Raw genomic sequence first — 21,445 nt, 5'->3', positions numbered from 1 at the left:
AAAAAGGTGATTAAAAAGTAAAAAAATAATTATAAAAAATAAACAATAAGATAAAGTAAATTATAAAAAAGAAAAAATACATTGATTAAAAAATAATTAAATAAAAATGTAAAAAATAAGAAGAAATAATTGAATAAAAAAATTAAGAAATAGTAAAAAAAAATTGAAACTAACCCCTTTCTCTTCTCCCTACTGGACGATATTTTTTGTTTTCAGACTTTACTTTCGCTTCCACTCCGCCATCTTACAAGATGGCTACACACCCCGCCATCTTACACTGAGCTGCGCATGTACTGCTGTCAGTCTACAATAGTAAAAAAACAGCTACCAGGCATGCAGTCTCCTTCTCTCATACATACCGGCCAGCAGTTTTTTTTTAAATTACAAGTTTTTAGTTCTGCTTTTAGAACAGTAATAAAAGTTTTCATGCAAAATTTATGCTAAAAAAAAAATAAAATACTTTTACAGTTTAATTTCAACTGTGATGTCACCTGCAGCTTTCATACTCACTACAGTGCACTGGTCCATGGAGGTTCCAGTCATAGGCCCTTTTGTTATGTGCACAAGCTCTGAAACTGCTTCTCTCGAGTCCTGTTCCTCCCCCTTTCCACAGGCTCAGTCTTGCTAAAAGGGGTTATGGGTCCTGGGCCAAGGGGTAGGCAGAAGAGGCGGCCATATTGGGCACTTCAGCTGGAGGGGGACAGGACCTGCAACATATGCTGATTTAGTTCACTGAAGGGGGGCACACTTTGGCGCCTTAGGACCTTGTCCTAGCACTGGGGGTAATGCTGGAGCCTGTGCATGACAGGGACAGCTCGCACCAGCAGGACAAACCATGGTTATCCTGCTCATATGTATACTGCAGCAGTGGCCAGTCAGCATGACCAGAAACTGCTCATAAAGTAGAGTTTCCACTGCTGGAACCGTAGCTAATTCAACGACTGCAGCAGTTTTTGCGATTGAACGTGTGTTTGTAGATGAGATACAACAAATATAATCCAATATATGATTGTATTTGCTAGGAGCTAGATTTTCCATCACAATACAGTTGTTCCCATAAAGAACCAATGTATTTTACTGCTGTACTGCAATACTATGATTGACCAGCAGGCGGTGCTGTTGCTCAGGAAACCTAATAACTGCAGGGGAAGGGATGTCTCCATGTAATCAACCCCCATGTAATAATTGTCATTAAAGTACTTGGAAAGGATACATGCAAATTGCATTACTCCAACTTATTTGAAATTCTATATAGCGATGAATTTAAAAAAAAACCAATTCTTGGGTGTGATCCCAGCAGTCATAAAAACACGACTCCATGTGAACATTCAGAACGTCCATATTTCATCGTATTAAATCCAGATTTAAAATGTACAAATATATTTTCCGCCCGGTTCCCTCCAGGTAGACGTATCCCGAGGAGAATCTGGTTTAAATTGCTCCAATTAGAGATAATAAACAAAAGTAAATGTCAGGAGCCGATGTCGGCTTTGTTGACAGGCTGTAGTAAATGTAGAATGTGTTTATCTCCCAGTTACCTGATATTTGTGGTTAGACTGTACAGATGTGTGTCAGGCGTGGAGCACGGCGTGGTTCCAGACATACTTTTTTTTAATGTGTTCTGTCTTGTTTTGACTGTCGATTTTTAAAATAAAATATTTTCTGAATTCAATAATGACCGGCCTCTGCGTGGGGGGGGGAGGGGGGCATGTTGCCTGCTTGTTCAGGGTGTGATGTACTTTTGCCATGGCAGAGAAAGATGAGTGGCAGTAGGACCAGGCAACAGTGGCGTCACAAGGGGGGTGTACCCGGGTGACGCCATTGGAGGGGTGACACCAAAATGACTGACTGTCATTTTGTTGTCACCCCCTCTGAAAAGTTGGGCACTCAGTCATGGACCGAGAGCCCGACAGTTGCAGGAGAGAGAGGAGGGGACCCGGCGGCATACCTTATCCCACCAGGTGAACGCCCCTATCAAAAAGATGACCGTGGATGCGTGATGACGCCATGGCGGGGTGTCACCCGGTATCTGCTCCAGGTAACACTCGGCCTCAGGATGCCCCTGCCAGGCAATGACCTATAAAACGAATCAGCAGGCCCCATAAGTACACTATATGGCCACAGGATTGTGGACACCTGACCATCATAGTAGGGTTGCTCTGAAATGTCAGCCGAAAATGGTACTGTGGGCAAAATGCCAATAGTGCAAAAATGCAATCCCTAACTTCTCTTCTCCCTGCTGGGCGCCGGCCTGTGTCCCCTCTGATCCCCGCTACTTTCCCCCGCCTGTGTCTGCAGAGGCAGTGGATATCAGAAGCGACATAGAGCCGATCCAGCTGTTGGGATGTGAAGCGGGGTGGTGTTCGGCTCCTGTGACAGGCGGAGCAGTCAGGATGGAGAGCGGAGCACACACACACACTCGGCAATCAGTACCAATTGCTGAATGCTTGTAAATAACGGAGGACATAGTAAGCTTACTAGTCCCCAGTTATGAATGAACAGGAAGTGCTATACATCACTTCCTGTTTATTTATGAATGGGGACATTGTATATATTTACCATTTGCTCACTTTATGAATGGACAGGAAGCAGCTCAGTACAGAGCCTCCTGTCCATTCATGACTGGGTTGATAGTAAATATTTACTATCTCCAGATTGTGAATGAACACAGCGTCTCTCCTCCTGCACCGCTTCCTGTCACAGATGAGGAGAGCAGCGGTGGTGTGGGCGGAGACAGCTGTCACAGGGGACCGAGTGTTGCAAGAGGAGAGTGATGTGAGCGGCTGGCGTCTCTCCTCCTGCACTGCTCAGCTTCCTGTCACAGATCAGAAGAGCGGTGTGGAGGCGGAGACAGCGGTCATTGCTGTCACAGTAGGCTGAGCTCTCTTCCCGCCCCGTCCAGCCTCCTGTGACAGCGTGTCAGAGAGGAGAGTGGGTACAAGCAGTCAGTGATCACTGAGTGTTTGTAAATAATTGAGGACAGAGTATGTTTACTATATCCTCTATGAATGAATGGGAAGTGATCTACATCATTTCCTGTTTATTCATGATTGTGGTTATAGTAAACATACTCTGTCCTCATGTTATGAATGGACAATAACACTCAGTATAGAGGATTCCTGTTCATTTATAACTGGGGATACAGAAAAAGAGATTGAGGACTATTTAAAAAAACGAATATTTAAAAAAAAAATTATAAAAATTAAATATATTTTAAAAAGTTAGAAAAAAAAAACATTTTTGGTTAGACATTTTTTTAAATTTCGGTTTTGTTTTTGCAATTTTCATTTCGGTGCTCCGCTCGTTAGCAGCACACGTCAATTGAACTTACGTTTGGCCATACAGTGTATGTATGGTTGAAGATTCCCTCTTTCCGGAACCAAGGTTCCCCCCAACTTGAGTGGAAGCTCAGGGTGACATGACAGTGATTCCCGCAGCAGCTTCCTGTGTCTCCTCCCTGCACAGCGGACTATAAAAGAACATTATTACACTGCTGGATCTCCGGCTGTACACTTGTGACGGGAGCCGCCTTAACATCTCCCAGTGCAAGGAACATGTTGGACCAAGTCCTGGGCAATGCAATAAAGCTCAATTGGTTCACAACACTGACCCTGTAATTCTCAGTCTGATTTCTGCTGTTTAGGTTCTTGTAGGTAAATAATATAGAAATGGGCGCCGTGCAGTTCTAGCAGCAGTACGTTTAATGATTATTTAAACAAATAAAAATATTCCAGGTAACGAGTAAATGAATGTGATGCCGCACGCGCCGCACTAGGCCAAAGCCAGAAAGGCCGGTCACACATTCCAACCTAGTCACAAACTTTGATAGAACACCGGCCTGATGATGTGTACAAGGGGCAGGTCCATGACAGCCTGGGCTTACAGGAAGTGGGTTAAATGATGCTGTCAACTTAAAAAGAAGAGGAGCGCCATCTGCTGGGTATCGCATTAAAGGCGGCTGCTTTTTTGTAGAAAATAAAATGGTGCATGGACAAAGCACAGGTTACTCATAAAGACCATGTCACACTGACGATTTAGCTGTTGCCCTCATAGAGCTCCATATTATTATTATTATTATATAGCGCCAACAGTTTGCGCAGCGCTTTACAATATAAGGAAGACATTACAATCACAATTCAAGACAAGATGGTAAAGAGCGCCCCGCCCCTGAGGGCTTACAATCTAAAAGGGGAGGGGCCAGCGATACATGAGGAGGGAGCTATGTGGGGATGAATTGTTTGAGAATGTGATGGTTCAGTGATTAGGTTGAGGTGGGATCGGCTTCCCTGAAGAGATGAGTGTTAGGTGAACCCTATGCATATGTGCCCTTAGCGGTCCTCAGCAGCAGCAAGATCACTTGTGTGACACGATCACGGGGTGTATGTTTTCCTTTCTTGGAGTTCTGCATTGAATTAAGATTTGGTACAGCTGAGTGAACACCCCTTGCAGTGCCCGCTCATACACCCGTCTACCTAAACTCCACCGTCATTAAGGGAGGCGGGTGGCAGGGTTGGTCCGCAGTGCGTTTCTGGAAGGAAGCCGGCATTTTACTCCAGTCCACAAGAGAAAACTGCGTGACGGATCTTCTGTATCCTCTCAATAAAGCTTGATCTTCAAAAGGTAGGACGTCTTCTCTGAGAAAGAAAGAGTAGAATGTAATGCAAAGCATTATAAACTTGTGTAGCTATAAATGTAATAAAGTGGATCTATCAGAGAGGATGAGGAGATGGGAGAAGGACTACAAGGCAATAGAAGTGAATGAGCTAAACCTAAAATGTATCTAAACCCAAAAACAAAAAATGTAATATATTGCAGCTCACCAATTCTTAGACCCCGTTCACATGTAGCGACATACCTTTGCAGCGGCCGGGATAGCGCGACTTTCGGGGCGACGTTCCAGCGGCGGTAGAGTGACCTTCTCCGTCGGGCTCCATAGAAAAAAAGCAAAATCCGCCGAAAAAAGGGTCCGGTAGAAGCGACTTGCGACAGCGACGCCCGACATGGAGTTAAGACAGCTCCATTGTATAGCATTGGCCGGCGACTTCTCGCGATATCGCACGGCAAAAATGCGCGATATCGCGGCGGAAATCACGCGATACGTCACTACATGTGAACGGGGCCTTAGATGTGTTGGCTGCATTAGGTTTCTTTTTCAGGCTTGTTTTCACCTCTATTTTGCCCCAGCCAGTAACACACTTTCTATTGCAGGGTAACAACACTCATTTACTGTACTGAATCTTTGGGGGAGCAGAGTTGTCACCCTAGGTCAGGAAGTGTCCTGGGACTTTAGAACACCTCCTTCTTTCCTCATCACCATGATGTGCTGTAGTCCAGCAGGGGAGAGCAGGGATGTCAACAGTGATTGAGATTTCAGTGCTGCAGAGGCAGACTTGTCAGCTCAGTACAGGAAATTAGGAGCTCACTTGATTTCTGACAGATCAGCCGGTATTTTTCTGTACTTGCAGTGTTTTTAACCCCGCCTCCTGCCAGCCCCTGGAGGCGGGGCAGGCCCCTTGGAGGCGCATCATGGATCAGCCATAATAATTCTATAGCATCTTCCCAGGCAAAGACACATCATGAATCTCACCAACTACCAATCATCTTGAAGGGAATTTGCTCCCAAGTCATACTAAAGCAGGGGTGGGCAACACCAGCTGTCCTTTAACTACAAATCCCATAATCCCTCTACCTCTGGAAGTCATGCCTGTGGCTGTCAGAGTCTTTAAATGGCTGCTCGGTGTGAGAACTGACAGTTCACGGGACTTGTAGTTCCACAACAGCTGGAGGGCCGGAGTTGCCCACCCCTGCTCTAAGGAATAATCAAGGTAGCTGCAACGAGTGTTCAGAGTGATGGAGAGGAGCTACAGAGAGCCTGGAGGGAAACATATGAAAAGAAGCTGAGAGCGCCATCTGCTGGATACATAAAAAATGCACAATATTCATATGGAATGTTTTATACCTACCCGGACTAAATAGTTTATATTCTTGGTTCTCAACTGGTGGGTTGTGACCCAAAAGTGGGTCGCGCCCCCTTGTTCAGTGGGTCGCTGCGTGCCTTCCCCTTTTCTAGGTGTGAGGTTCCCCAGCCTCCTCCTAGTGCAGCAATGTCAGTTCCCACACCGAGCAGCCATTTCAAATATGCTGCCCAGCGCCGAGTGTCACCTTGAGGTGGGCTGGGCTGGGGGTATGGCCACGAGGAAGTTCCATCCATAAATGCATTGCTTCCAGCTTCCCCACGTGTCCTGTAGAAGGTGCCTGAGCCAGAGTGACGCAAAGCAAATGGCAAACGCACTCATCAATTTGTTACCAGCTTTACAGCAAGGTGCACACGGAAGGGCTTTAAACAGTAATAGCAAAAAGTTTCCCAGCACACTCACCAGCCAGCATGCAAAAAAACCTGTCTCACCGCTAAGGTTAAAAACAGAGGTTTAGATACACGTCTTCTGCAGAAAATGTGAAAGCCGCACAGCCGCGCCAAGGCACCTCTTATAGTGCGGTCCTAACTCTTAGGCCCGGTTCACACCTGGGCGTTTTGTAGCGCATTCCTACGCTCTGCAAAACGCTCAAACACCGAAATCCCATTATTTCCTATGGGTATGGTTCACACCTGGGCGTGTTACAGGCCGTATGAACGCGCTACAAAACGCCCTACGCCCAAAGAAGTACAGGAGCTTCTTTGGGGCGTTTTTGTCGCACGTATCCATTGGGATACAGCTGGACAACCCATGGAAACGCGCGTTTTTGTTTACCGCGAAACGAAACGCGCATATTCGATACGCCTAGGTGTGAACCCAGCCTAAACTATCAGAGTCTCCATCTTGGAGCACATGGGGCAGAAGATCAAATTGGGTGCAGGTTTGTCAGGAGGAAGCCCAACCTCCCTTAAAGGCACAGAAGACGTGTATCTAAACCTCTGTTTTTAACCTTAGCGGTGAGACAAGTTTTTTATTTTTTTGCATGCTGGCTGGTGAGTGTGCTGGGAAACTTTTTGCTATTACTGGACCGGAGTGACGTCACATTCTGGCTCCCGCCACCTCTACAGGGCCCGCAAGGGAGCTGTACCAGCAATGCACGTATGGATGGAGCTCCATCACAGCACAGCAGCCCACACTGGACCCCAGGCTGAGGATGCACTCCAGTTCTCGTGAGGTAAAGAGACTGGGTGGATCTTACAAAAAAAAATGTTTTTGGGAGTGTGTGTGTGTCAGAGAGTGTCTGTGTGTCTGTCTGTCTGTGTGTGAGATTGTGTCTGTGGTTGTGTATGTATGTCGGTGTTTTTGAAGGCCCGTTCACACCAGTACAGTGCGATTAACGCACTGTACTATAAAATCGCACCTACTGTGCATTCTGGTGTGGGAGGTGTGCTGCGTTGCCGTTCTTTTGAATGGTACCCCAAACGCACCTCCCACCCACAGTTCGTACATCGGCACCGGAACGCACGGTACCCTAATGCCGTGCGTTCCATTGCAGTGCGACTAATGACCAAAGACAAATGTGGGTCCTGAGGTTACACAGGTTGAGAACCACTGCTATATATTGTTTAGTCCTAAACATAACATAATATAGAACTGCTTCACATTCCGTATAACCTAACGCAGAAGAAAAAGATCGCTTCACTTATCACTTACCTGTCTGAGACGCATGTCACATCACAATTGCCTGCAATAAAATAAAAGGGTTACTAGTTTCTTTAAACTTCATGTTAATAAATATAAAAAATGGGTGTTAAAACTATAAAACGTTTAGAGCCTTGGTTCTCAACTGGTGCCTCGTGACCCAAAAGTGGGTCGCCACGTGCCTTCCACTTTTCTAGGTGAGACGATCCTCAGCCTCCCTCTAGAGAAGCACAGTCAGTTCTCGCACCGAGCAGCCATTCAAAAATATGATGCCCGGGGCCCAGTGTCACCTTGAGGTGAGGTGGGGTTGTCTGGGGCTATGGCCGCGAGGGAGCTCCATCCATACGTGCATTGCTTACAGCTCATCACATTCTGGCTCCCAGGAACCTCTACGGGCGCGCACGGGAGCTTTACAAGCAATGCACATATGGATGGAGCTCCATCAAAGCACAGCAGCCCACACTGGACCCCAGGTTGAGGATCCACTCCAGTTTACGTAATGGCAACCCAAACGCACCTCCCACCCACAATTCGATCGCCTGCACCGGAAAGCGCAGTACCGCAACATGGAACATTGCAGTGCAACTTGGGTCGCGACTTAATGACCGAGGACAAATGTGGGTCCCGAGGTTACACAGGTTGAGAACCACTGGTTTAGAGGAATGCCTAGCGGACATGGAAACCGAACGCTATCTCACCCGGTTCACCTGAACGCTCCATCGATCTACAGGAAGACGCTGAACCTTGCATGGCGGGTCTACCACCAAGAGCGGAGTCAGTCCTTCTCCCGAACCCCAAAGACTGGAGCACGGCAGTTCTCTCTGGGTTAAAGAGCTTGAAGGCCTCTTCTCTCTCCTTCTGTCTGACTTCTACAAAAAGACACGTTTCATACAATTAGTGGTGACAATTTTCTGACGTCATGGTCATTTGTAGATAATGTGACATTTGTCACTGCACAATGTTGTGGAAACTTGCAGGCTGATGTCAATGGAGAGGAAAGGAGATAAGGGTCCAGAAAAGGCTTTACCTCTCTTATGGGTCATAGGCGTAGATTTACTAATGTTCTCCTGTGACCCAAGCTTATCATATAATGGGCCAATGCTCAGCATGTGCTGACAGCGCAGAGCCACGCTGCAGCCGGGAAGGATCTCAGCAATACTATCGTGTGCCACCCCGCTGCCTGATTGACAGCTGGATCTGCCTCTGCAGATCCAGAGCCAGGTGTGCCCGCCCCCTCCCCTGTCTGTCCCTCCAATGAGCTCTGGAGGAACAGAGAGAGGGGACGGGGGGAATCCCTGCGGAGAACAGTGACTGACTGATCAGCAGTTCCATGAATGCTCAGCTCTCGGTAAACAGACCCAATGTGTGACAGCTGCAGTGTCCTCCCCCAACTCCAATCACTGGGGATAGTTTCCCCGAAAATAAGACCTACCCTGAAAATAAGACCTAGTTGTGACCATTCCCAGGGCCGGTGGTGGCATAAGGGGGAACTTGAAGAGCTGCAGGAGAGAATGAGATGTGCCAACTAAGCCAGCGCTAGAGGAAGCGAGGCGGCAGCGGAGGGAGCAGAGCCGCATAAGCCGATGCCTCCTCTATAGCGCCGGCTCCTGTCACAGGCGGAGTGATACCAAATGCACTCCGCCTGTGAGGAATCCATAGTGAAAGTGCGCTTCGCTCATTCTGGCCAGCGACTGGTTACCAAATTGCTCATGGAAAGGTACGGCACCCCTGATTGCCCCGATCACCATATTTTTCTACATGAATAAGTGTGGATTGTTGTACATTTAAAAAAAAAAAAATAAGACCTACCCCGAAGATAAGACCTAGTGTGTTTTTTTTAGCCAAAAAAAATAAGACAGTGAAAAATAAAGACAGTGTCTTATTTTCGGGGGAAACACGGTATTTCACCCTCCCAATACTTCTCCTTTAAAAAGGAGAACTATGGGGTTAAGTCTTTTCCCCATAGTTCTCCTTAGGGTAACGGGAGGACACAAACTAGCGTCCTCCCGTCACCCTAAGCTCAGTATACCGTGAGCTGTAGCTCGCAGTATACTGAGATGCCGCAGCTGAATCGGATCCCGACAATTGTGCCGGGATCCGCCCAGCTGCGTGACTGACAGCTGGCTCTGCCTATCTAGGAGGCAGAGCCAGCTGTACCCGTCCCCCTCCCCCGTCCGTTCCGCCAGTCAGCGCTGGCGGATCGGAGCGGGGAGGGGGGAATCCAGCCCCTCCCCTGTCACAGCAGAGAGCCGTGACAGGATCGAGAGGTGAGCGAACGCCGGTATGTGTTCGCTCACCTCCCGATCTACTGAGCTGACCTGTGACAGTCTCATTGTCACAGGTCGGCTAGAACTATGAGGTGACTGAAAAGCACGCCCCTCATAGTTATCCTTTAAGATAAAAACACATTTTTCTCAGTGCATGAAATGCTGCCAAATGTTTGGTTTTGCTAATACTAACTCCAAAGTGTGGTTAGAAATATCATATCAGTATCTTAAAGGAAAACTCCGGCAAGGTTTTTCTTAACCCTTGTAGTGGAGCTACCCCTGCCCTGTAAGGGTTAAGTGCCCGTTTTAGTCTAGGGAGGAAAACAACAAAGTTATACTCACCCGATCCTCCAAGCCGGCCGTCACAGCCTTCTCTCTTACGCTGCAGCCATAGTATGTCCCTCGGCGTCCTCATGCCCTATACAATGTGTATAGAACGTGAAGACTCGGGGAGGGGGGTTTATCAAAACTGGAGCAGGCAGAATCTGGAGCAGATATGCACTGCAGCCAATCAGCTTCTCTCTCTCACTTTCAAATCTTACCTGAGCAAACTGACGAGAGATGCTGATTGGTTGCCATGGGCAACTGCTCCAGATTCTGTTTGCTCCAGTTTTGATAAATTCCCCCCAGGAACTTTAGACCGCTGCCGCAGAGGGGGAGAGAGGCCCCGGGGAACAATCAAAGAGCAAACCGGCTTGGAGGATCGGGTGAGTATAACTTTTTTTTACCTTCCTCCCTAGACGAATATGAGCATTGGTAGACCCACTGCAAGGGTTTTTCATAGCGATGCACCGATACTGGTTTTTCGGTATAGAGTACCAAGATTTTTTTTCCCAGTACTCGCCGATACCGAATACCGATACCGGAAGTCCTATTAATGATGCAAGGCGGCGTGTAAAGACTCAGCACCCGGCTTCCTACTTAGCAGGGAAGCCGTCCCCATGCTTCCCGTCACTAGGTGATGAGAAAGCATGGAGCCGGCTTGCTGGCCAATAAGGGAGCCGGGTGCCGTGTAATGACGGGGCGACCGGCTTCCTGAATGGCCGGGAAAGCCCGCTCCATGCTCCCTCGTCATGAGGTGACGAGGGAGCACATTAAGCCGGATTCCCGGCCAATCAGAAAGCCAGGTGCCGCGTCATTACACAGCGCCCGGCTTCCTGATTGGCCAGCTTCCCGACCAATCAGGAAGCCAGACAGCGAGTCATTACACGCTGCCCGGGCTCCATGCTCCTTCGTCACAAGTGATGAGGCAGCATGGAGCCGGCTTCCTGATACCGGAAGTATCGGGCTAGGCATTGGAGCATTTGGGCGAGTACGAGTACTCGCCCAAATACTTGGCATTGGCACCGATACCAATACTAGTATCGGTGCATCCGTAGTTAATCAAAATTGTGCCCGGAGTTCTTGTTTAATGTCTGGGGGTAATCTTCCAATCTCTGCATGAGGATGCGTGTGAGCAGCTTCACCTCTTTTCAGAAATCGCATTTTCAGCTACTTTATTTCCTGCGTCGCTGTACAAAAATAACAGTTTTCCCTCCTGCGTTATAACGCAGGGCCCCCGAGTGTTCCCGCGCGTCGGGCCGAGAGCCTGCACTCGCTTAACGCCGACAGACAGATGTAAATTCCCTGCCACGGCGGATTAAACAACACAAAGCAGCTCCGGGGGGCTCAACAGATTTTCAGCCGTCTCATTTCTGCAAATCCGAGTCAATTTGGGACTGGACTTTGTCACGGACTTCAGAAAATGACAGCGCGGCCAAAAAATGTGAGCGGCGGACAGGAAAAAAATCTGTTTCGGTTTAGGAGGCATGTGGGATTTGTTCTGTGGGTGGCGTATTTACATCCAGAGAAAACAAACTTTCATTTAACGGTGGGATTAAATGCAGGCGTCGTGGCCGCGCTTACGTTCCCGATCGAGGAGCTCCAGCGAGGGAAGGTGCTGGACTACATAAGCTCGATAGCCCGTGTCTTGTTCCAGAGGGTTGTGAAATAGATCTGCGGAGGGAACAAAAAAGGGGAACGTGATTAACGCTGAACTCCAAGAAGATATCAAAGTAGGGACGCACCGATACGAGTATAGGTATTGGCGCTGATACAGAGTATTTGGGCGGGTAATTATACGCGCCCAAATGATCCGATGCTGGAACTTCCGGTATCAGGAAGCCGGGCAGCGAGTCATTAAAGGAGAACTATGAGGCGAGTGCTTTTCACTCACCTCATAGTTCTAGCCGACCTGTGACAATGAGACTGTCACAGGTCGGCTCAGTAGATCGAGAAGTGAGCGAACACGTAGCGGCGCTCGCTCACTTCTCGATCTTGTCACGGCTCTCTGCCGTGACAGGGGAGGGGCTGGATTCCCCCCTCCCTGCTCCGATCCGCCAGCGCTGACTGGCGGAACGGACGGGGGAGGGGGTGGGTACAGCTGGCTCTGCCTCTAGATAGAGAGAATTTGGTACCTTTGCTGCTTTTAAGCCTGTGGTAAAATGCATACCTAGCCATCTAGCCACAACATTTAAAGAGAACTAGTCACCAATGGGCCTTATAATAATCTGAATCTTCATAGCACAGGTCTTATCTCTCAGGATATTTTATTATTTACTTGTATTCTCTGCCAGTTAGAGCAGAAGTATCAGACTGAGCGTCTGCTACATGAGCCGAGTGCTGATGAAAGATACACCAAAAAAAGTCAAAGATTTTAAGGATTCCAAATGGCTTTGTTCATTGGCAGTTTAACCCTCCTATAGCAGACCAGAGAGAGTGTCCTGTACCACCACTGAGCTCAGCAATGGCAGCTATTCTGACAATGAGCCGACACTTCCGCACTGACAGGGAGAGAATGCAACAAAGTAGCAGCATGCACATCGATCCCCAAGAGGTCAAGTTACACTATTATAACAACTTAAGTGTGGAGATTTAGATTCTTCAAATTCTAATTTCTTATTCCACTTGCTTAAAGGAGATCTATGAGGTGAGTGCTTTTCACTCCTCCTCATAGTTCTAGCCGACCTGTGACAATGAGACTGTCACAGGTCGGCTCAGTAGATCGGGAGGTGAGCGAACACATACCGGCGTTCGCTCACCTCTCGATCCTGTCACGGCTCTCTGCCCTGACAGGGGAGGGACTGGATTCCCCCCTCCAATCCTCCAGTGCTGACTGGCGGAACGGACGGGGGAGGGGGCGGGTACAGCTGGCTCTGCCTCTAGATAGGCAGAGCTGGCTGTCAGTCACGCAGCTGGGCGGATCCAGACATAATTGTCGGGATCCGCTTCAGTTGGCCTCATTGTGTAGCTAGAACAGCCTCCACTCTTCTGGGAAGGATTACTATAAGATTTTGGAGAGAGCCTGTGGGAATTTGTCCCCATTCAGCCCCAAGATCATTTCTGAGGTCAGGTACTGACATTGGATGAGAAGACCCGGCTCACAAATGGCGTTCCAATTCATCCCAAAGGTGTTTGGTAGGGTTGAGGTCGGGGCTCTGTAGGACACGGACGTTCCTCCACACCAAGCTCATCAAGCCATGTCTTTATGGAGCTGGCTTTCTACACAGGGGTCAGTCATGGGGGGACACAAAAGGGCCGTCACCAAACTATGACCACAAGGTTGGAAGAGAACAATTGTCTTTGTATGATGTAGTATTACCAGAACCTTCACTGCAAACACCTGAACTCCATCATTTAGAAGGGTATGGTCATACATTTAGGTCATATAGGTGTGTCTGATGGTAAGATATCCCCAAATTTTGGGTGATATGGCGTATAAAGAGAAAATGGTAACGCATATATCCTATGCTGATAGGTGTTTCGCTAATGTTAGTTTTGCAATCACAACCTGACACAGCCAAATTACCTGGTGAGAAGTATCCACTGGAAGCTGCCATTTTTTTTTTAATACCAAGCTGTACGATTGGTCTAGAGCAGGGATCCTGAGTCTGTACAGTTTCACCACATGTGGTTTCACTACCCCAAAACTAAGGCAGCTTCCATCTGATACTTCTCTCACAGGTATTTCTATCAGGTAGTGACTTAAAGTGACATTAAACCCTCAGATTTTTTAACATAAAACAATACTGTAATGTGCGCCTTACTGTAATCCATGGTAGTTTCCCTTCTCTTTGCTGCTCTTCCTTTTAAATCTGTATCTGTTCTCATGCTGGGCAGAACTTCTGTTTTGCAGCAGACTGCCTTGTCTCTGGAATGGATACATGGTGTCTGTGTGTAGGTTCACAACCTGAGCCAGCACTACAGGAAGAGGCACTCAGCTGCAAAGGGAAGTTCTCCCCCAGCACGAGAAGAGATATGGATTTAAAAGGAAGAGCAGCAAAGAGAAGGGAAACTACCACGGATTACAGTAAGGCGCACATTACAGTATTGGTTTATGTAAAAGAATCTGAGGGTTTAATGTCACTTTAAAGCTGTCACAGGTCCGGTACATGAAGGAAGTCTGCAGGGTGATGGTGCGTAGCTACTTGTCAACATGATCGGCCTTTATTGTGAGAATGAGCTGGCAGGTTAATGCGTTCCGTGATTACTTAGGACTCGGAGGTTGGTCATCCGTTTCAGCTCTTGTACGGCGGCCTGCAGCTTGGTCAGGTGGTTATCATTCAGCATCAGTGTGTGTAACGAAGTTAAATGCTTCAGAGAACCTGGAAATAAATGAAAGGGAGAAATCACACATCGGAATGAGCAGAGTGTGCTGGTGGCCAAGGAAGTGATGGCAGGAAATGTATACATGGAGCACATGCGGAGGAGGGGCAGTAGAATGAGGCCAACATAGGCTGCAGGAGGACATAGCTGCAATGGTGACATGTGTGCTGCGTCTGCTTTCCTTCCCATAATGCTCTATTACTGGAAACACTGATATGTGACATGCAGCAGGTGGACAAGGTAATGAAGGCCCCACATGTTCCTTTGCAGAGTTGGTTAATAAAGGTTTTAACTTCAAATACTTTCTATTATCTACAAAGTTTGTTCATGTTCTGAGGTTCAGCCTCTGATTTCCATCATTCAAAGAGAGTGCAACTTTATTACTCCAATCCCTGAACGCGCCCTGAGCTGCTGTTGTCACTTTCATGAAAAGACGGGTCACACAGATCGGGACCTCTTTGAGTTAACACGGTGAACCCCCTTTTACCCTGCTGTTTGCTTTGCTCTATTTTAGTACAGAATTTCTACATGATCTTATAGAAGCAGCTGGACCTTTCTTTTTATTACTCTAAAAATGCTTCCCTGTGTGAAATTGGGTCTGTCCTCTACAGAACAGAGTTAGATCACGTCTTCAGAAATAGCCTTCACACATCTAAAGAGATTCGGGACATATGCTCAATGCCCTGCCTTGTACAGATCCATCTAAGCCCATGACAACAAAGGGATCAAAGGGAAAGCAAGAGACACAGAAGAACAGTGGAAGTGAGACGAGAATTATATCACAGCGAAAGATGTCACTTCTGTCTCCTGTAGCCAAACTAATAGAAGGCACTTTTGCAGTGATTTATTACAGAGTGATATGTCAGCCATGAGGAAACAAAGTCAATGTACAGATATGAATGTGTATGGTCAGCATTAGGACCTGTGTTGGCTTTTGTTCATTTCAGGCAGGTTCTGCATTCCCATACAGGTCTACTGGAATGCAAAACCCACTTGAAGCAGGTCAAATGCAGATCAGAAGGAGGCCAGCTGCAGATCAAATGCAGATCAAAAGGAGGCCAACTGCAGATCAGAAGGAGGCCAACTGCAGATTAATTGCAGATCAGAAGAAGTCCAAATGCAGATTAAATGCAGATCAGAAGAAGGCCAAATGCAGATTAAATGCAGATCAGAAGGAGGCCAAATGCAGATTAAATGCAGATCAGAAGGAGGCCAAATGCAGATTAAATGCAGATCAGAAGGATGTCAACTGCAGATCAGAAGGAGGCCAACTGCAGATCAGAAGGAGGCCAACTGCAGATTAATTGCAGATCAGAAGAAGGCCAAATGCAGATCAGAGGGAGGCCAACTGCAGATCCGAAGGAGGCCAAATGCAGATTAAATGCAGATCAGAAGGATGTCAACTGCAGATCAGAAGGAGGCCAACTGCAGATCAGAAGGAGGCCAACTGCAGATCAAATGCAGATCAGAAGGAGGTCAACTGCAGATCAGATGGAGGCCAAATGCAGATTAAATGTAGATCAGAAGGAGGCCAACTGCAGATCAAAAGTAGATTAAAGGGGGTCAATTGCTGATCAGAAGGAGGTCAGCTGCAGATCAAATGCAGATAAGGAGGTCAACTGCAAATCAGATGCAGATCAGAAGAAGGTCAACGGTAGATTAGAAGGATAAAAAAGAAACACCAGGCGCCTTTCCTGGTGCAAATAATCCTTTTATTTGTTTAGAAAGATTAAAAGTGATAAATGGTACTCACAAAAGAGGTGGATAAAAAGCGTGTTGGACATAAATCTCAGGATACATGCAGATTTCTAGCAGTCAGAGAAAATCAGCTGAACGCGTTTTCGTGGAGTTTCCTCTTCCTCAGAGCTGGGCTTTTTTGCGAGTACCATTTATCACTTTTAATCTTTCTAAACAAATAAAAGGATTATTTGCACCAGGAAAGGCACCCGGTGTTTCTTTTTTATGTTTCACACAGTGTAATCCCTCATCTGTAGCGGGGCGGCCTGCCTGGAACACACGATTCAATTTGTGGCTGAAGAAGGTTCCTATCTGGCGCTGGTTTTGCTTTTTACAGATTAGAAGGAGGTCAACTGCAGATGAAATGCAGATTAGAAGGAGGTCAGCTGCAGATTAGAAGGAGGTCAACTGCAGATTAGAAGGAGGTCAACTGCAGATTAGAAGGAGGTCAACTGCAGATTAGAAGGAGGTCAACTGCAGATTAGAAGGAGGTCAACTGCAGATTAGAAGGAGGTCAACTGCAGATTAGAAGGAGGTCAACTGCAGATTAGAAGGAGGTCAACTGCAGATTAGAAGGAGGTCAACTGCAGATTAGAAGGAGGTCAACTGCAGATTAGAAGGAGGTCAACTGCAGATTAGAAGGAGGTCAACTGCAGATTAGAAGGAGGTCAACTGCAGATTAGAAGGAGGTCAACTGCAGATTAGAAGGAGGTCAACTGCAGATTAGAAGGAGGTCAACTGCAGATTAGAAGGAGGTCAACTGCAGATTAGAAGGAGGTCAACTGCAGATTAGAAGGAGGTCAACTGCAGATTAGAAGGAGGTCAACTGCAGATTAGAAGGAGGTCAACTGCAGATTAGAAGGAGGTCAACTGCAGATTAGAAGGAGGTCAACTGCAGATTAGAAGGAGGTCAACTGCAGATTAGAAGGAGGTCAACTGCAGATTAGAAGGAGGTCAACTGCAGATTAGAAGGAGGTCAACTGCAGATTAGAAGGAGGTCAACTACAGATTAGAAGGAGATCAACTACAGATTAGAAGGAGATCAACTGCAGATTAGAAGGAGATCAACTGCAGATTAGAAGGAGATCAACTGCAGAGTAGAAGGTCAACTGCAGATTAGAAGGAGGTCAACTACAGATTAGAAGGAGGCCAACTACAGATTAGAAGGAGGTGAACTGCAGATTAGAAGGAGGCCAACCGCAGATGAAATGCAGATTAGGAGGTCAGCTGCAGATTAGAAGGAGGTCAACCGCAGATGAAATGCAGATTAGGAGGTCAGCTGCAGATTAGAAGGAGATCAACTGCAGATTAGAAGGAGGTCAACTGTTCAACTGCAGGTCAAATGCCCCTGTTAATGAATTCTAAAGCATTAGAAGCATTCTCAAGCTGATGCAATCAACACAAGCCCAAAGTCTGTCGATGAGAGCCCTTAGGCATGTCAGTGAGCGATCTGATTATTAATGTGCAACATTAAGGTGACTTTAAGTTTTTAGTTATTGGAGAGGTATGGTGACTGATCTGCCCAAACTCAGATAACATGATGCAAAGGCACACAGGCAGTAAACGTCTTCCTTACAGAGAAGGTAAACACGGCAGCTTGTGTGTGTGTTTTGGTTCCCAATATGCTATCTATTGGCTTTCTGTGCAGCCCATGGTGCCTTGTACTGGGTTTGTCACCTGTGGGCACTTTGCAGAGGGGCAGTGGGGAGCCAAGCGCTGAACCGCTCTCAGCGTTTCACCCCCTGGTACTGAAATACTGACTGTACTCTCAGGCTGAATGATCTCATCCCAACATTACAAGTATATTCTTGGCCTTGTTAGGGAGAGAGAGCTGGGCAGGATCGTGTAATCACTGACCATCAGTGCTTGAGGGGGTTACATTTTACTGCCGCCAGATGTTAAATGAAACTGCCACGGATCACAAAATTGGGGAGGGGGGGGGGTTACATACCACTGCTACTGAGCACCTGCGCAGAAGGAAGGGTTAACAGCACTGCCACTGTCACCAATGTCAGAGGTTTCCATTGCGTCCACTGTCACCAATGTCGGCGGTTTCTATTGCGTCCACTGTCACCAATGTCGGCGGTTTCTATTGCGTCCACTGTCACCAATGTTGGAGGATTCTATTGCGTCCACTGTCACCAATGTCGGCGGTTTCTATTGCGCCCACTGTCACCAATGTCGGCGGTTTCTATTGCGCCCACTGTCACCAATATTGGAGGTTTCTATTGCGTCCACTGTCACCAATGTCAGCGGTTTCTATTGCGTCCACTGTCACCAATGTCGGCGGTTTCTATTGCGCCCACTGTCACCAATGTCGGCGGTTTCTATTGCGCCCACTGTCACCAATATTGGAGGTTTCTATTGCGTCCACTGTCACCAATGTCGGAGGTTTCTATTGCGTCCACTGTCACCAATGTCGGCGGTTTCTATTGCGTCCACTGTCACCAATGTCGGAGGTGACAGTTCATTTTAAGATCTTCTCCTTTCACTTCTTAGCTGCTTTAGGTTTTATTTTATTTATTCTAGTTAGATCCAGGAGCGCAGATTATTTTTCACATAAAGAAAGCAGATTGTTCAGTTTTTACCTTTTATATCGCAGAGTTCATTGTGGTCGAGATACAACTCAGACAGACGGAAATTAGTGGTTAAAAAGTTCACCCTGGATATCTGGAACACATGAAATAAACAATGCTGAATGATAGTGAGCGAGCGTCTCCCTAATAGAGACATAGACACCAATAAAAACCTAAACATGTACGGGGTGAGGCTTCTCTCAGCACAACCAGCGTACCCCTTAGCTAGGGGACCCTGAATTTGAAATGTAGGTATAGTCTAATGAGAGCACCAAGGACCTGAGAGTCAAAAACGCTTTAATATTACTGATGACATAAGGGAAGACATATGGTAAACGCATTTCGGGAGTTAAAGGCTAAGGCTCGAATTTTGCATCAGGAGGTCAGGAGGACTCAAAAACTGGCACCAGAAAAAATTATTATAAGAATGAACTGTGAAAGGTGCCCAGGGATGAGATAGCAGCAGCATGCTTGCTGAGCACTTTCTTATTAAGGAATATTTGGACTCTTGGTTCCTTGGTCTGGCGCTCTCATTAGACTTTCTATATATGTCCAATAAAAAAACCTGACATTGGCCATAACACTTCCCTACACTATACATAACAATCTAAAACCCTTTGCCTGGAGCGGAGGCTTTTTTTTAAATCCCGAGTGCTTTGTATTTTTTACATTTTCTGTACCTTGTTATGGTTGAGCCACAAATATTTTAACATGCGAAACCTTGACAAATCCGTGACTTCGCGCAGCCCTCTACGGAGAGATGAAAGAATCAGAGAAATATATTGATGTATTAATTAATTAAATGGAGAGAGAGAGATTGGGGCAATGAGAGAGAGAGAGAGATTGGAGGGGGAGGGGAGAGAGAGATTGGAGGGGGGGAGAGAGAGAGAAAGAGAGAGATTGGGGCAATGAGAAAGAGAGAGATTGGGGCAATGAGAAAGAGATTGGAGCAAAGAGAGAGAGAGTTAATTATCACCAAATAAACACATACAGAATAAAATGAATCCCTCTGCCACCAGTCCTGATGTGACATTTCATTTATAACAGTTCCACCCGGGTGGATGCTATTCAGCTGGTACTAGCACCCCTAGATGGTGCTGACCAGTATAGGAGCTGGCTGTATCCAGATTTTGACTTACCTGTTGCAGGTGGCCCTAAAATCAGCAGTGTGAGCTGTAATGTCACTCCCTTGGTCATGTGACAAAGCTAGTAATTGGCCGCTAGGTCCAAGCACTGCCAAAGGGGAAGAGTTCACATGCTCCAAGCTCGCTCCTGTGGTGGACTATAATCTCACGTTCAGTTTACTCATTTGTATTGGGATTGTAGTCCATTCCAGGAGCGATCTTGGAGCGGTAACTACTTTACAACACACACAGAGACCATGGGGAGCAAAAGTAGCCCCCCTCCAGAAGGAAGGACGGGGTCAGCACCAATTCAGAGATGATTGGAGGATCTACAGCCGAGTGATACACAAATAAGATACATTGTTGTTCATAGTGAAGGTTCTTCAATGTATTTTTAAGATTTATCTCCGGAGTTTAGTGTCACTTGAATTATTTTTCTTCATATCTACTTTAATTTTGTTTCTATATTATTCTGATGAGCTCATGTATCTTGTATCTGGGTCACATGACATACCCCCGAGGACAGCAGGCTGGATGTGGCCATAAAACACCGCAGATAATAATAGAAGGATCTCTACTTACTTCCTGCCCAGGTAGAGCTCGTGTACATCGGAGTCTGTCTTGTAGCCGCACTTCTCGATCTGCTCCTCCATCATCTGCACTAACACAGATCAATCACACGAGGATAAGATTTTCATATTTTTATTAAAACAAGTAATACAATATTAAAACATTCCAAGAAAAAGAACTCTTCTCAAAAAAATGGCACAGAGGAGATCGGACCTCTCTACGGAATCCAAGGGAGTTAGAGATGGTGTGCTGAGAGGTCTGAATATCTCTGAAGGAGCAGGCAGTGATTCTAGGAGGACCTGCCAAGCGACACATTGAATAAAGCTGACCATACACTGAGCGTATGTCGCCCGGCTCTTGGCCCTGTTGGCAGCCTTCCGCCTGACATCCTTCAATCAGAAAACTAAAGGAGCTGGACAGAAAATTATCGGCCAGACAGTAACTGCAGCAAATCAGCTGCAGTCATTGGTCGGGTATTCTGATAGCGGCAAACCCATCGCTGTCATAATACAATGGCCACAGTGTGAGATTCATCCATTGATGAAAGAGATGAAAAAGGAGCAGTGTTCGTGGGAGAAAGGGGGGGGATCAGAGACACCTCCAGGAACATTCCCGGGTGCACTTCCAGGAACATTCCCCGGGGACACTTCCAGGAACATTCGCCCGGGACACCTCCAGGAACATTCCCCCTCCAGGAACATTCCCCGGGACACCTCCAGGAACATTCACCCGGGACACCTCCAGGAACATTCGCCCGGGACACCTCCAGGAACATTCCCCCGGGACCCCTCCAGGAACATTCCCCGGGACACCTCCAGGAACATTCCCCCGGGACACCTCCAGGAACATTTCCCCGGGACACCTCCAGGAACATTCCCCCCGGGACACCTCCAGGAACATTCCTCCCGGGA

At 47.0% G+C, this 21,445-nt stretch overlaps 1 protein-coding gene across 1 annotated transcript in view; it reads right to left on the bottom strand.

Moving 5' to 3' along the window:
- LRRC72 (leucine rich repeat containing 72) overlaps positions 1–20,620 on the bottom strand; it is a 25,363-nt gene extending 4,743 nt beyond the window's left edge. The window contains exons 1-9 of the mRNA XM_018568955.1: positions 20,547–20,620; positions 19,521–19,590; positions 18,853–18,934; positions 14,413–14,526; positions 11,789–11,878; positions 8,315–8,485; positions 7,629–7,659; positions 4,473–4,634; positions 3,490–3,569 (exon numbers count right to left, since the gene is read on the bottom strand). Of these exons, the coding sequence (XP_018424457.1) occupies positions 3,490–3,569; positions 4,473–4,634; positions 7,629–7,659; positions 8,315–8,485; positions 11,789–11,878; positions 14,413–14,526; positions 18,853–18,934; positions 19,521–19,590; positions 20,547–20,620 (874 nt within the window). The remainder of the gene's footprint in view (positions 1–3,489; positions 3,570–4,472; positions 4,635–7,628; positions 7,660–8,314; positions 8,486–11,788; positions 11,879–14,412; positions 14,527–18,852; positions 18,935–19,520; positions 19,591–20,546) is intronic.
- Between the last annotated feature and the right edge of the window lie 825 nt (positions 20,621–21,445).

Source organism: Nanorana parkeri, unplaced genomic scaffold, assembly GCF_000935625.1.
Source record: "Nanorana parkeri isolate BGI_ZX_2015 unplaced genomic scaffold, ASM93562v1 scaffold1267, whole genome shotgun sequence".
Classification (NCBI taxonomy): domain Eukaryota; kingdom Metazoa; phylum Chordata; class Amphibia; order Anura; family Dicroglossidae; genus Nanorana; species Nanorana parkeri.
This window is presented reverse-complemented; position numbering and strand designations above follow the sequence as displayed.